At 39.2% G+C, this 14,804-nt stretch overlaps 1 protein-coding gene across 1 annotated transcript; it reads right to left on the bottom strand.

The window, feature by feature from the left end:
• Positions 1-3,868: 3,868 nt before the first annotated feature.
• LOC307019388 (GTPase IMAP family member 7-like) lies at positions 3,869-5,678 on the bottom strand. The gene is made up of 2 exons (XM_079650242.1): positions 5,573-5,678; positions 3,869-5,220 (listed from the first exon to the last, which is right to left on the bottom strand). Exons 1-2 carry the CDS (start codon positions 5,595-5,597, stop codon positions 4,304-4,306), a joined length of 942 nt encoding a protein of 313 aa, XP_079506368.1. The 5' UTR covers positions 5,598-5,678; the 3' UTR covers positions 3,869-4,303.
• Between the last annotated feature and the right edge of the window lie 9,126 nt (positions 5,679-14,804).

Raw genomic sequence — 14,804 nt, 5'->3', positions numbered from 1 at the left:
ATTATTGTAATGCTGCCAATGATTTACATTGTAAAGATTTAAATGTTGCCCACAAACAAAAGGAAAGTCCCTGCAAGTGACTGTATACTCATGGGCCCCACAACATCCCTAATACAGGTACACAAACTGCTTTTGAATAAATGAAGCCACATAATTAGTTACAACATTGTATTGACATTCTTGAATTTAATAACATAAAAGCACATTTTGTTAATGCATTTTGGTTCTGGCATGTCTTTGAACAAAGCTAAAAGATGTGTTCACTTTGAGTTAAATACATGGAAGCCACCGTGATACGACTTGAAGATAAATGAAAAAAACTAATATTTTGATCGGTTTAATAACTATTACAAAAGATGTTTTAGATAATGAAACGTTAACCTGCCTGAACTCTTATTCAGAGTTTTGCACATTTCTTTTTCGTGTACAGCTATCACGTGTGAGCTAGAAATTAACTGCAGCCACTACAAAGTCCTCTTGGGCACTTATAAACAAACATGTCTACAGTCATATTATGCTAATACAAGGCATTACATGAATCATTCAAGAGGATACATTATACATTGCTGTGTGTCTTTATTATGAAATCAATGTATTTAAATCAAGCGGCAAACTCTGGGGAAGAGCCGGGACGCCAATGCGGAAGAGCCGGGACGCCAATGCGGAAGTGCCTCAAACTGCAGTTCATCTAGTGGCCAGTAGGAGCAGTCTGCAGAAGGGAGCAATTTCCATAGACCCCAATGTTTAGAGCAGAATTAAACATGTTTACATCGTGGTTCAAAAAACCATATTCTCTGTATAGTTAGATCCCCCCTTCATGATAATATGGATTGGGGGGGTGAATTTTTTTCTGAACTCATCTGTTTAATTAATGTTAAACCTTAAAGCTTTTGCATAAATTAGGGCGTGGTCACTTTGATGGACATGTACATGCCTCACTGTCAGCTAACAGCAACTTGTCCACTCTGCTAGGCTACAACCATAGAGGCTACAACGTTAGTTAGTTGTAGTTACTGTACTTGACCCTTTAGCTTTAGCCGTGTTCGTGGTGATTGTGCCTTTTAGGGAATATTGTTACAAATACCAGACAATTAAAATGTTTTGCTGTGCGCTTGAATGTACTAACAGAACTTCCAAGAAGTCTAAAATGATAATATTATACATGTCCCGTTCGCAGGTGTTTGTGTGCTTGGTAGCTTAGCTTGTTACTTATTAGCCAGCTAAGGACGTAACCCTTTATACTATATACATTTTAGTTTATGATTCAGCCTTGGGTAAGACTTTTATATTCTATGGCTATGACGCCCATAATGCTAAACGGAAGCAAATGTTCTTTGCCCTTATTTGGAGCAGGCGGATTAGACTCTGACGTCGCTGTCAAGCCGTTAGTGGCCGACTCCGCCTACTAAGGGCTTTTCGGCACTCTGCAGAATCCTATAGGTGACGTCACGGACACGACGTCCATTTATATATACAGTCTATGATTTAAATGTACAAGGTATGATAAATAAACAGTTTCTCCTCTTCTGATTGTCAATACAGTAAGGTGCCCTACGTAGGTGCATCATTAAATAATACTTAAAGTGCAAATACAAATAATGCTCTGTCACCCTTTGTTTTTAGCCTTGCTTTGAGAAACAAGTACTACAAAATCAACTTTGAATATTTGAGTAAATGTAGTTTCAATAAAATATAACTTCAAAGACTAAGTGTGTGTTTCCAGAGACATAACACAAAAATAAATAGACTTGTTTTCATCACTCAATGGGACATTTGTTGACTAATGTATTCCCGTTCCAAAGCCTAATCTTTACCTTAAATGGGCGGCAGTGGCTCAGTCTGTAGTGCCTTGACATTGGGACAGAAGGGTCGCCGGTTCACTTCCTGCACAAGTTCCCATGAGCAAGCCACTAAATGAGTTACAACACTTAATTGACATTCTTGAGTTTAATTACATAAAGTTTTGTTACTACATTTTGGAATTATTATTATAAAATAATCCATCTAATGTTGAATCATCCTATGATGTGAGAGCTCTTCATTGGTGAGCAAAGACTTTTGAGGCATGCTGTATGATTTTACATTAGAAAAGTTGCTTGACTACTTTTCTGAAACGTAAATATTAAATAAAAAAATAAATAATAAAAATAGAACATGGAAGTTGAGTAAAACCGAGTGGTGTCATCATGTGTTAAAAGCTTTAATGAAAAGGTGAGTTTTAAGAAGTGAAAATCACCCTTTGTTTTTAGCCTGGATTTGGGAAAGCAGTACTACAAAATCATCTTTGAATATTTGAGTAAATATACTTTCAATAAAATATAACTTCAAAGACTAAGTGTGTTTTTCCAGAGACATAACACAAAAATAAACACAAACTGGTTTTTAATGGGACATTGTGTTGACTAATGTATTCCCGTTCCAAAGCCTAATCTTTACATGAAATGGGCAGCAGTGGCTCAGTCTGTAGTGCCTTGGCATTGGGACAGAAGGGTCCCTGGGCAAGACACCTCACCCCTAAATTGCTCCTGTGGGGATTGTCCACAGTACTGAATGTAAATGGCTTTGGATAAAAGCGTCTAACAAATGACATGTAATGTAATGTAATAACTAATCCGTTTAGATACATGTTTTGATGCAAACTGCTTGGCTGTGTTTTCAGAAGAGTTGTTATGCTACCAACAAATGCATTTACCAGATATTCCCTAAAGTTCCTCTCCAAAGCTGTAGTGATTGGTTTTCCAAACCAATTAAAAAGTTCATCCATTATTGAGATAATTAGGGAGTTTAAGGTATTTTCTGGATATAAAGGTCAATCATGGAAAATCCTTAAAGTTACCACAATTTAAAAAGCTCAGATTTAGCACACGTTCATTTCCAGTTTGCTTTTAATGGGTTCAGGCATTATTTCTTATTTTCAATTACATTAACCATTTTTATTTAGATCCAGTTTTGAATAATACTGTGATTTATAATAAGATAGACCCTTACAATCCTCTTTTAAACATTTTATTAAACAACAAAATCACATAGCACACTCAATGTGAACTCAACAGTCTTTTATTATTATTGATCACTAGATGTTTGTCTTTCCACATTCATTTATGTTCCAACCTTTTCATATTGAATTAAACAATTCATTACATAAATACATTTTAACCTTTCATTTAACAAAAGCCAACATTGACATTAAGCCTTCAGTTATTGTGGAAAGCCAAAGAAAACGCATCCGTATACCATTTTTAAAGCATTCATTCACGATGTATATATTTTTATTTTTTCTTGTAAAAGCAAAAGCAATGAAAGAACAAATTAGTTTACAGTACATTACTATAGTTTAAAATGTTAACATCTTGGTTCTTGACGATCTGTCACCCTGTTTGTATGTAATTGCAACTCTTAAAAGGTTTACGGTTTTTACTCAGACCGGGCATAAAAGGTGTGACCAACACACCACCACGAGGTACCGACAAATTCCCTTCTTTCTATACTACCTCCATTCCTCAGTTTTAGACATCATCTCAACCTTTACCCTGTTAGTGTTTCCCTTTAGACTTTAAACACAGACCTTAATGAACACACCTCTGAAACCTTGGGATTCTATACCCGTAAAGCACTGCTGCCGTATTTAAGATCAATCCATCGTGGCGACCTCCAATATGACATAGAGTTCAGCAACAGAGTTAGCTTAGGTGTGACTTACCTATTGTTCTCTCTGCTGTCTCTGCAAGACTCCGTCAGGGATTGATCCTCAGCCAAGGAACAGGACACTGGACTCAAACTGGACTCAGGACTCAAGCTACGTGGGAACAGGTTACATTGCCGTCTGGATTGTCAGCTATTCAACAATAATCAGAAGGGCTACATGGACTTTAGTTTCCTCTCACAAATGTGAACAGGTAGTTTTATTAAAGTTTCACAAGTTATAACACCACACATCAGTAAAAAATGAAATGTGTTTTACCCAGATACATATTAGAGAGTGCATCTCCCCGAAAGAGGAAGTGCGTATTGCATCACGGGTCTTTATGAGCATCCATGTCAGGATTTCTGTTATACATCCTGATTATATTGCTAAAGCATTAAACTATACGACACATGACTATGGCATTCAGAGTTTTAGAACAGTTTTTAGTATACTTAAGCTTTATATAATAAAATACATTGTTCCATTTTCTTCCTCTCTTCAACACAACTCACCACAGAAATAACTGATATTACTGTAAATCACATCAAACAACAAAATCTAAAAGAGGGCTGTGAAGATTAACAAGGAGCTATTCCAGAGGGTCAGACTGTATCATGGCTACCAAAACAAAGACTTCACAGCGGACCACATTTTGCCAAACGTTGAACGGCTTTTCTCAGCTTCATCTCTGGCCTTCCTTGCCGCCTCTTCTCTTATCTTCCTACTCTGCTCCTCCATTTCTCTTTGGCGATCTGCATTTAGCTTTTGCAACCTTTCCTCGTCATCTTTCGCTTCTTTTAATTCTTTCTCATACTTTTTTGCCATTTTCTTTTTCATTTCCTCTTCCTGTTTGCGTATTCCCTCTTCTTTCTCTTTAAGGATTCTCTGTTTCTCCTCTTCTATGGCCCTCTCTGCCTCCTGGAACATGTCAGTGGTGTAATGGCTTCCTCCGTTCTTCTCTGCTATCTTTCTGATCTTGTCGAGCAGCTCTCTGACCTGAGAACGATCCTTCAGGGAATTATTGAAGACGTGGCACTGCCCGTTACATTTCCCCACAAGTTCCTGCAGGTCTTTGCTTTTGCTCAAGAACTCTTCAATAGGTTTCCCTTGGAGCAGATCACCGTAGGTAAAGAGAATCATGCTGTATTTGTTCGCTTCCTCTCCAAAGGTTTCCTGAATCTTCTTCACTGTCTGCTTTTCTTCATCTGTGAATCTGCCCAGTCTGATGACGACCAGGAAGACATGGGGTCCAGGAGAAGCAAAAGCAATGCTCTGAACAACGCTCTTTATGGTCTCCTCTTCTTCAATCTTGGTGTCACACAGACCAGGAGTGTCAATAACCTTAACTATTTGTCCATCAACTTCACCAAAGGCCTTCTCACAGTCTACAGTACAGGATTCAAAAGAGAACTCTGATTTAAAGAACTCTTTTCCCAGAATGGTGTTTCCTGTGGCGCTCTTCCCAACTCCGGTCTTCCCCACCATCACAATCCGGAGTACATCGTTATTGTATGTGTTCGATTCTGATCGGAGGGCTGAAAGAAATGAAGAAATATTTAGCAATCTCTGTATTTATAAAAATGGTTCAACTACCACATGAACAATGTTGACAGAGAGGGGGGGTGGGCTCAAGATGCAAACAAACTTCTGACTGGCTACCCCTAAATATGTAGTCTTGTGAAGAATGTAATACAAGCAAGTAAAAGCAGTGTCGCATTTGCAAAATCACCCAGGCTCTTAAAATGTTTGGAATTTAAGAAATATTAATTTTGTATCAACTGTTTTGATCTGTTCATTATTTGGAAATATGACACGCTACATATCCATCTATGAATATCTATTTAGATAAGTTGCAATCATCATTAACAATAAAGTTTATTCACTTACCATTTTGGGCATGTTTGCTGGCCATAGTTGGTTCTGGAGGGAGGAGCTGTTCTGCTGCTGAGCTGAAGAAGTGAAGTTAGTCTGCAGCAACACTTCCTCTTTAAATACAGACTTCATGCAGCAAACCACACCCACACACTGCTGACATCACAGTCTGATTTCAGCTCCAGTGGGATGATTATTAGAATAAAAAGTATAAAATCCTTCCCTTAATAAACAGAACAAGGGGAAATACAGCCTCATGTGTTCAGATTTGTTTTTATTGAACAGACTACATATTTTAGATATAAACCCTCAATGCTCTTTACATATCAACATTCACCCGTTCACACACATTGAAACAGGGGCAGAGGCTGCCATGCAATGTGCTCAGGGAGACTAACATTCACACACACTCACACACTTTGGCCATACCAATGTGTGGTTAAGTATCTTGCCCAAGGTCACATGGACATGTAGAGCTACATTTTATTTACAGTTTGAAGCACCTTCAGCAGTCTGCAGCTCTCAAAATGTTTTAAAAGAAACATGGACGGTTCGCTTCAGCATTTGGCATAATAGTGATTTAATCAAATCTGAACATTGACAGGCTGATTCAGGATACAACATAATAGTGATTCAACTGACCATGTTCATTTATTCACTTCCTTTGCTTTCCCCTCTAGGTTTTCACATTCATGTGATATGATTTTATTCAACCTCTTATTCAGGGTCTCAAATTATTGACACCCTTACATTACCCATTAGAATGTATTTTCCTTTCACTTTTAGATAACTGCCCTCAGTAAACCCTGCTCCCCCCTCCCTTCAGCATTTACAAGAAATGCCCCCTGTTCTTCTAAATGCTACTAAAAACTGCACGTACAGAGTGAAGCCAGGCCTTTGAGTTGCATCTCTTAGTCCCTGTTGATCAGCATCTCTTTCTCTGAGGCCATGACACTCCGAGGAGGGAATGAGTCCTCAGAAAGTATTTGCAAACATTAATCATAAATAATATATGTTTTATTTATGTTAGGGATTGTGTATGTTAATTTAAAGAGCAACTTCCAGGTTAAAGAAACCTGTGAATAAATGTGTAGGAAAATGATGAAGACACTTGATTTTCAAAAAAATATACAAAAATATACACAACAGTGACATCTGGCGTCGTTTTTGTAAGAAATGTTCACTTCCGCATAAAAAAGCCTCGGCACGTGACCTCCCGCGTGTGACGTAACACGGGGGACACAAGGGGGAGAGCGGCCGGTGTAACGTATTAATAAACATGGATCCCAATGCTAGTTTCGACACAGAAGAAGTTAAACATGATTATTCGAATGCATATGACGGACCACAACCTTATAATTATGAGCCTGCTAGGCGTCCAAGAGACCAGGAGCAGCCAAGGATTAGAAGAAATAACGGCCATCGGAGAGAAATGGAGCTGTGGTGTGAGGAGAACCAGTGGAGAACTGGGCAGCTATCTTGGTGAGTGACCGGCGTTAGCTACAGAATGTTAGCTAACGTCACATCACAACATTGTAAAGTTAGCTATCATATATCAGGCTATAACTAAAGTAACATTGATAATATAGTAACGTTACTGGCAGGACTGTTGATACTGATCCATAACGGAAACTAATGCGCAAGTATCAGCCGTATCTCGCGTTACCTAATGCAACTCCACACTACGGTGCTGTGTACCGGAGGAGAGACGCGAGATACGGCTGATACTTGACGATCTGGCGGAGAAAGGTTGTGGAGCCTCCGTTGATATGCCGTTGTAAATGGCTTGATGGAAAGCAGGTGTGTAGTCGTTGAGGGTGCACAGCTGATTGCAGCAGGTGAGTGACAGCCACCACGCACACACAAACAACACAGACAGGGGGAAACAAACAAACACAAAGGAGACGGCTGGAGCAGTACAGCCACCACAGCGTTACCTAATGCAATGTCTTACGGTGCCGTGTACCGGAGGGGAGAGAGAGAGAGCAGCGAAGGGGGGGGGGGAGAGAGAAGTAATACGGTTTCCTGATAAAGCTGTGGAGAGTGTGTGCTGCAGGGAGGTGGATGCACAACGCACCCAGGAACGAACGCTAGCTCCGGTCCTTTTTACTGTGGACTCGATGTCCTGACAGGCTGGTATTTGTGCAACCTGCACAAACACAATACTGCACCATGATTACAAATGGTGAAATACAATGTAAAACTACCGAAAAATACCAGCTCCTTAAAACACAACCGCTCTACTCAACGCAACTACTAACTATACCCGCGGTCAGAGAGCGGAGATGTTTCCCCTGTGTGATGTAATATGACGCGTTTGACGTATGACCTTAAAAAAAAGCCGTTTTTAAGAGCAGAGCTCAAAATTGCTCCTTTCCCTCTGAATTCCTTATGTCTCGTAAAACATATCAAATCCTGCATTCACTTTTTTAATTGTAATTTTCAAGCAAGTTTAAGCATAAATGTAGAAAAAATAAAAACCTGCAAGATGCTCTTTAAATGTATGTATTTGTTCAATTTGAGCTGAACAGTACCAAAGAGTGCAAAATGTGAACAGAACACAGGGGTTAATTAAGTCTTTAAACTTTAATGTAATCATTTACATTGTAGGGATGTGACTGAGTACTCATGGGCCCCACAACGTAACTTATACATGTATGCCAACACACACTGATTTCAAATACAGGAAACCACAGACTGAGTTACAATATTTTATTGACATTCTTGAGTTCCATTACATAAAAGTGCATTTTTAAAACACATTTTGGTTCTGACATTTCACTTTTGGTTAAATGCATGGAAATGGCACAACCCGAAGATACATACAAAACTCTTTACTAAATATTTAAAAGGGTATTTTATTTAATGAGTCTGAACTTGCCTAAACTCTCATTCAGAGGTTGGAACATTTCTTTGTCACATTCAGATATTAAATGTGAGCTCATCCTCCATTTCTTATTTCGCCATCCGCCCTCTGGAACATTTCACTTTCTTCCTTCTTCTCTTTTTTATTTCTGATCTTGTTAAACAGATCGTTGAGGAGTTTATCATCCAAGCTCATGAGACTGCTGGAGATTTGGTTTAACTTTTTCTCTTTCCCCGTCACTACGCTGTTTCTATCTGTTCATTGTGAGCTTTGAAAAGCTACATATCTTTATATAAATATGTCATTAGATGGATTGCACTCAACACTAGATGTATTGACCTCACATGTCTCCTTAAATACAGACTACATTGCTGACATCACAGTTTATTGATGTCTTAACTTACACTACAGTGGGACGTTTAACAATTAAGATGTATGAAAAATCTGCTGCCTTTATAAACAGAAATGTAACACACAGTCATTTCCTGTTTACTTTTAATGGCTTCATGTACCTAGAAATAGTTGCTTTTTGTCTATGATGTCATGAAAAAAATGAATTGAGACCCAGTTGTTAATTAAACTGACATTTCTAATAAGATAGACCCTTAACACTCTCTTTGAAATAAATTATTAAACAACAAAAGCACATTACACACTCAATGTGAAGTCAACAGTCTTTTATTATGGGGCATTATTGATCACTAGATGTTTGTCTTTACACATTCAATTCGGTTCCAACCTTTTCATATTGAATTACAGCTTTCATATATATATATATATATATATATATATATATATATATATATATATGTATACATTTTAACCTTTAATTTGTACAAAAGCCAACATTGACATTATGCCTTCAGTTATTATGGAAAGCCAAAGAAAATACATCTGTATAACATTTGAAAACCATTAATTAATTATGTATATATTTTTCTTCTTTCTTGTAAAAGCAAAACCAATCAAAGAACAAATTAGTTTACAGTACATTACTATAGTTTAGAATGTTAACTTCTTGGTTGTTGACGATTTGTCACCCTGTTAGTATTTAATTGTAACTATCCACTGAAATAACTGATATTACTATAAATCACAATAAACATCTAAATGGTGACTGAAGATTAACAAGGAGGTATTCCAGAGGGTCAGACTGTATCATGTATCAAGGAAATATTTCACACCTGTTCCCACAACTTTTTTCATAGCTTTCAAAACTTTTCCCACAGCGTCCACACCTGTATTCACAGCGGAACAAAGGTCTTCAATCCATGAAGCGTTGTCCTCAGCATCTCTCCTGGCCCTCCTTTCCTCCTCTTCTCTCATTCTCCTCCTCTCCTTCTCCATGTTTCTTTCATGAGCTTCTATCATCCTTGCTAACCTCTCCCCATCCTCTTTGATTTTCTTAAATTGTTCCTCATTATTTTTCTCTAATCTCTTCTCCATTTCCTCTTCCTGTTTGCGTATTTCCTCTTCTCTATCTTCAAGGATTCTCTGTGTTTCCTCTTCTAGCACCCTCTCTGCCTCCTGGAACATTTCATTGGTGTAATGACTTCCTCCGTTCTTCTCTGTTATCTTTCTGATCTTGTTGAGCAGCTCTCTGACCTGAGAACGATCCTTCAGGTCATTATTGAAGACGTTGTACTGCCCGTTACATCTGTTCACCAGTTCCTGCAGCTCTTTTCTTTGCTCCAATAACTCTTCAATAGTTTTCCCTTCAAGCAGGTCACCGTGGGTAAAGAGAATCATGCTGTATCTGTCTGCTTCCTCTCCAAACATTTCCTGAATCTTCTGAACAGACTGCTTTTCTTCATCTGTGAATCTTCCCAGTCTGATGACGATCAGGAAGACATGGGGTCCAGGAGAAGCAAAATAAATGCTCTTACTAATGTCGTTTCTGGTCTTCTTTGGTCTTTTTTGTCCATCAACTTCACTTACGTGCGTATTATACCCCCACAAAAACACAGAGACACGGAAACACAGAAACGCAGAAACACAGATTCACGGAAACACAAAAACACAGACACAAGTGTTTTCTGTGTTTTAGTTTTTCAGTGTTTCAGTGTTTCTGTGTTTTCTGTGTTTCTGTGTCTCTGTGTTTCGGTGTGTCGGTGTTTCTGTTTGTCATTGTTTGCGTTTTCAGTGTTTCTGTGTTTCCGTGTTTCTGTGGGGGTATAATACGCAAGTTTCAATACACATGTATCACATCTTCCCTGTTATCCTCCCCTTGTTATAATGAAGACAACAGTGCATGTGAAGGACTGTAATACACATGTTTCCGACACGCTCCCCTTGCTATAATAAAGACAACAGTTTTTAAATGTAAAAAACACTTTTTTAATTTATTTTTTAAATGTCCTATTTACATTTTAATTTTTTCACACACAAAATCAATAGTTATACTGATTGTAACATCCCCAGGACCGTCTCCATCTTAGAATTCCCCAGATTACTGGAAATATCATGATGGAGTTTTTTCACTTCAGTCAAAATATTCATGTGTATGCTGTTTTTGACACAAAGATGCATTACATCGACAAACAGAGCATACAATGAGAGCACATGATACACTTTTGGTGTTTGTTTCATTTCTTCGGTAATGTTACAGAGTGTTTCGGAAAATGAAGATTCCAGGACCACTTTAAATGTGTGTTTCTGTGGGGGTATAATACGCACGTTTCAATACACATGTATCATACATCTTCCCTGTTACCCTCCCCTTGTTATAATGAAGACAACAGTGCATGTGAAGGACTGTAATACACATGTATCAGACACGCTCCCCTTGCTATAATGAAGACAACAGTTTTTAAAATGTAAAAAACATTTTTTTTTTTCATTTCTTCGGTAATGTTACAGAATGTTTCGGAAAATGAAGATTCCAGGACCACTTTAAATGTTTCGTTTACAATCGTTTCCCAATGACCCGGAAAAGTACTGCCAGAACGAATGATATCCCAAAAGTTTTCTAGTTTACAAACTTCAGCCATTCTGTTTACACGGGGATCACTATTCACTCTGTTTTCAATCGTCCTCATCACCACACTTATTAAAAGGGTATTGACTACATTCTGATCAATATATACCGAGCGTTTTGCATAGTAGTTCCCCATTTTTATTTTACTTTAAAGAAAAAGTAAATGTATCGAAAAAAAAAATCCCTGGCTTCAACCAACCGCAGGTTATTAGTCTTCTTCTTCTCCATCCAACTCGGCATGGATCTTTTCAAGTCTCTCCTTGAGGCGTCTGCAATTTTTGAGATTGTGCAGAAAAGCCTCCGAAGCGCCTTGGATCCTCCATTCATCCGTGCAAATGTCTTTATCAATAAGAGTCTGGTCGATCTCAGTAATGAAGTCGGTGAGCCAGAGTCTTTTCATTAACGTGTTGTAATTGTTTCTGAAGAAAAATAATCGGGCATGTCATTCAGACAATCGTGTTGCCTCTGACCGGGGTGACTGACTCGGCATCCGTTGCAGATTTCTTCTCTGTACCGATGTATCACCCCCTCCACAATATCAACCAACACTGATTTCACTGTGTCCATAAACAGAGACGTCTTGGCCCAAGGAGCAAAATACGCAGCAGTAGTACTGCAAGATTCGGGTGTCCAGAATGGTGGTGATGATGGTAGTCCAGGAGTTTGTTCCTGGCTGCAACTCACGGGGGGAGACTTGGTTTTTCTCAGATCCATGGCTAGTTTACAAACTGTCGTCTTAGTGGGGTCGTTAGTTTTAGATGCTTTGCTGAGTGGAGGGTGGGACTTAGTGCGTTGAGTGGAGGGGGAGTCATCTGTAGAATTGAGAGTTTTTTAAAAAGTTCTTTAAGCTTTGTAGCTTTTTAATCTATCATTTCCAACCAAGCAGCCAGAGGTCAAATGTAAGAATAAGTAATAGTTTGTCATGATTTTACGGAAAAAGTCAAAAGTATAGTTTGTCAGAAAAAATATATATATGGAAAAGTCATTGTGTACAAATAGTATGTTGAAAATCAAAAAAAAGAAACTCAATTCATTACAAATTAATGAATATTTTACCCAGTTCTAAAGTTTTGCATCCATTAAAGAAAACCCCATTCCTTACAAAGTACTTGCATATTATACCCTCTGTTAAGTGCTGTGTACATCAAAGTGTATCTAGAAGTATCTTGGTAGCAGAAAATAACTAAAATATGTAAGGTTATCAGAAAAAACCCACATTGTTTAACTGAAATAGCGTTAAAATCAAAAGTGCCTTTAAAGAAAATGTATTCAGACAAAGTATTTTATTTTCAAAAATGTTTAAGGTTTTGCATACATATTGTGTGTAAGTGTATCTTACAGTTCCTTTGTGAGAGAATTACACACAAATCTGCCGAGTTTCAGTAAAAAGTGTTAAAATCACAAACTTGCCTTTTAGAGAAACAGTCTTTAAGAAAAAATCTAATCAGACAATGTACTTCATTTTTTGTTTTAAGGTTTTGCATACCTCAAAGTGTATCTAAAAGTATCTTGGCAAGAGAAAAAAGCCACAAAAAAATGAAGGTAACTTCGTCACTATGGACTGACGGCTTCGGGCTGGGTAATCTTGCACATGTGGGTTTGCACAGGACAAATGTCACTCAGCACTTTAGTGAACAGTTTGCACTTTATTAGCGGGATTTGCACAGTATTGCATATTTGCACATTTTATACTATGTATTGATGTAGTGTGTATTCAATGATTCAACCGTATTAAATTGGGATGTCGTCTGGCAGATGCTGGTCGGGCTCTCGGCTCCACCTGGAAAGAAAGGGGAGTTATAGCGAGAGCGCCGAAAGTGTTGGTTTGTGTAGATTGACAGCGGTTGAGATTATGTTCAAAGGATATGTTCAGCGTGTAAAGGTCATGATATAAGGTGCATTAATGGTACAAGTTACTCCTATAGTAGTCAACATCATAACACTCACCTCCACCTGCTCTCCCATCTTCGGTCCCAAGGTCCGTCATCGTAAAGGGTCCCCTGGGAAACAGCGGATCCTTTTTATCGTTCCGGATGGGGTTAAAGGAGCAGGTTAGAGGCAGGGGTGATTTGTTATCATGTACATTTGGCTTGTTAGTTTATAAGGGTTTTTCTTTTCATACAGTAATTAAATATAATGTAAGTAAAGGATGTCTGTCATTCTCCACTAAATGTTTATTGTGAATAACTACGGTCCTTATCTGAGCTGACCATCTTTGCACATGCCACCCCTTGTTGATGGTACGGTCCAATTGGTGGGTCTATAAAGGTTGGCATGTTGGGCTCATTGATGGGGGGAATAGTGTGGGAGACAGTCATTGGGGGATATTGATGTTGTCAACCATGTGCGAAAGATGAATAAATCCCCACACCGGGTTGTATCAAGACGGGTTGTATCAGGACGGTCTCCTTACTTGGTCGGGCCGCTCACTTGTCAGCCTCACATGCATACATAAAAAGTGTATCTTACAGTTCCTTTGAGAGAATTACACACAAATCTGCCGAGTGTCAGTAAAAAGTTGTTTTTTTTTTGAAGGGGAAGCTTGGTTTCCCTTCTCCGTTGTAAGTTGCAACGGAGAAGTGGAAAAGTGTCCGGCGCTTCGGCCCGAAGCGCCAACAGGTTGAGCTTTTTCGAGCCCCTTCTCTCCGCTTCTCCGTTGGCGTTTTTTTCGAATTGTGCTACCTCCAGGACAGAGACCGCGAAAAGCACCTCTCTGTAGCCCCTCACAGACCACCAAAGGACGGACTACAGACCTCCAGCATGTCTCCCTAATATGGGCAAAAAGGTTTTTTCACACCTCCAGGACAGAGACCACGAAAACCACCTCTCTATGGCCCTTCACAGAGCCCCAAAGGACGGACTAAGTAGCTCCAGCATCTCTCCCTAACATCGGCAAACCGGTTTTTCACACCTCCAGGACAGAGACCGCGAAAAGCACCTCTCTTTAGCCCCTCACAGACCACCAAAGGACGGACTACAAACCTCCAGCATGTCTCCCTAACACGGGCACTTCCATAACCTTGCACACTGTGGGACCCCGGGCACCCGTACTTAAGCACTCCCCCACGGACTAAACCCAGATGATCACACCCTACAGAACCTCATGCTCCTGGTAACCCTAAAAGGGGGGTGGATTTTGCGGTGCTTTACCGTCCGCCCATCAGCATCCATATTCGGCCTTCTTCACGGCACCCCCCCCTGTACTGGAGAACCCCGGAGAAGCAGGCTGTGAGACCCACAGAGCGCACCCAGAGAACAGGCTGCTTCATCTCACTTTATAACCCAGGAAAGGAGCTCGAATCATGGGTGCATGAGTGTTAAAAGTGCATTAAACTGTTTTGATTCAAATGCGCATTTGACTGCTTAAACAGCCGCTGATATGGACAGAAATCTGTCCATTTCGT

This window comes from Notothenia rossii (assembly GCF_949606895.1).
Source record: "Notothenia rossii genome assembly, chromosome: 9".
Taxonomy (NCBI): Eukaryota; Metazoa; Chordata; class Actinopteri; order Perciformes; family Nototheniidae; genus Notothenia; species Notothenia rossii.
This window is presented reverse-complemented; position numbering and strand designations above follow the sequence as displayed.

What these genes read in the sequence shown, in the direction of transcription:
- LOC307019388 (XM_079650242.1), bottom strand. Translation starts at nt 5,597, where the DNA reads ATGGCCAGCAAACATGCCCAAAATG. An exon ending in CAGCAAACATGCCCAAAATG is followed by an intron (nt 5,221 to 5,572) that starts GTAAGTGAATAA and finishes CATTTCTTTCAG; the next exon opens with CCCTCCGATCAGAATCGAAC.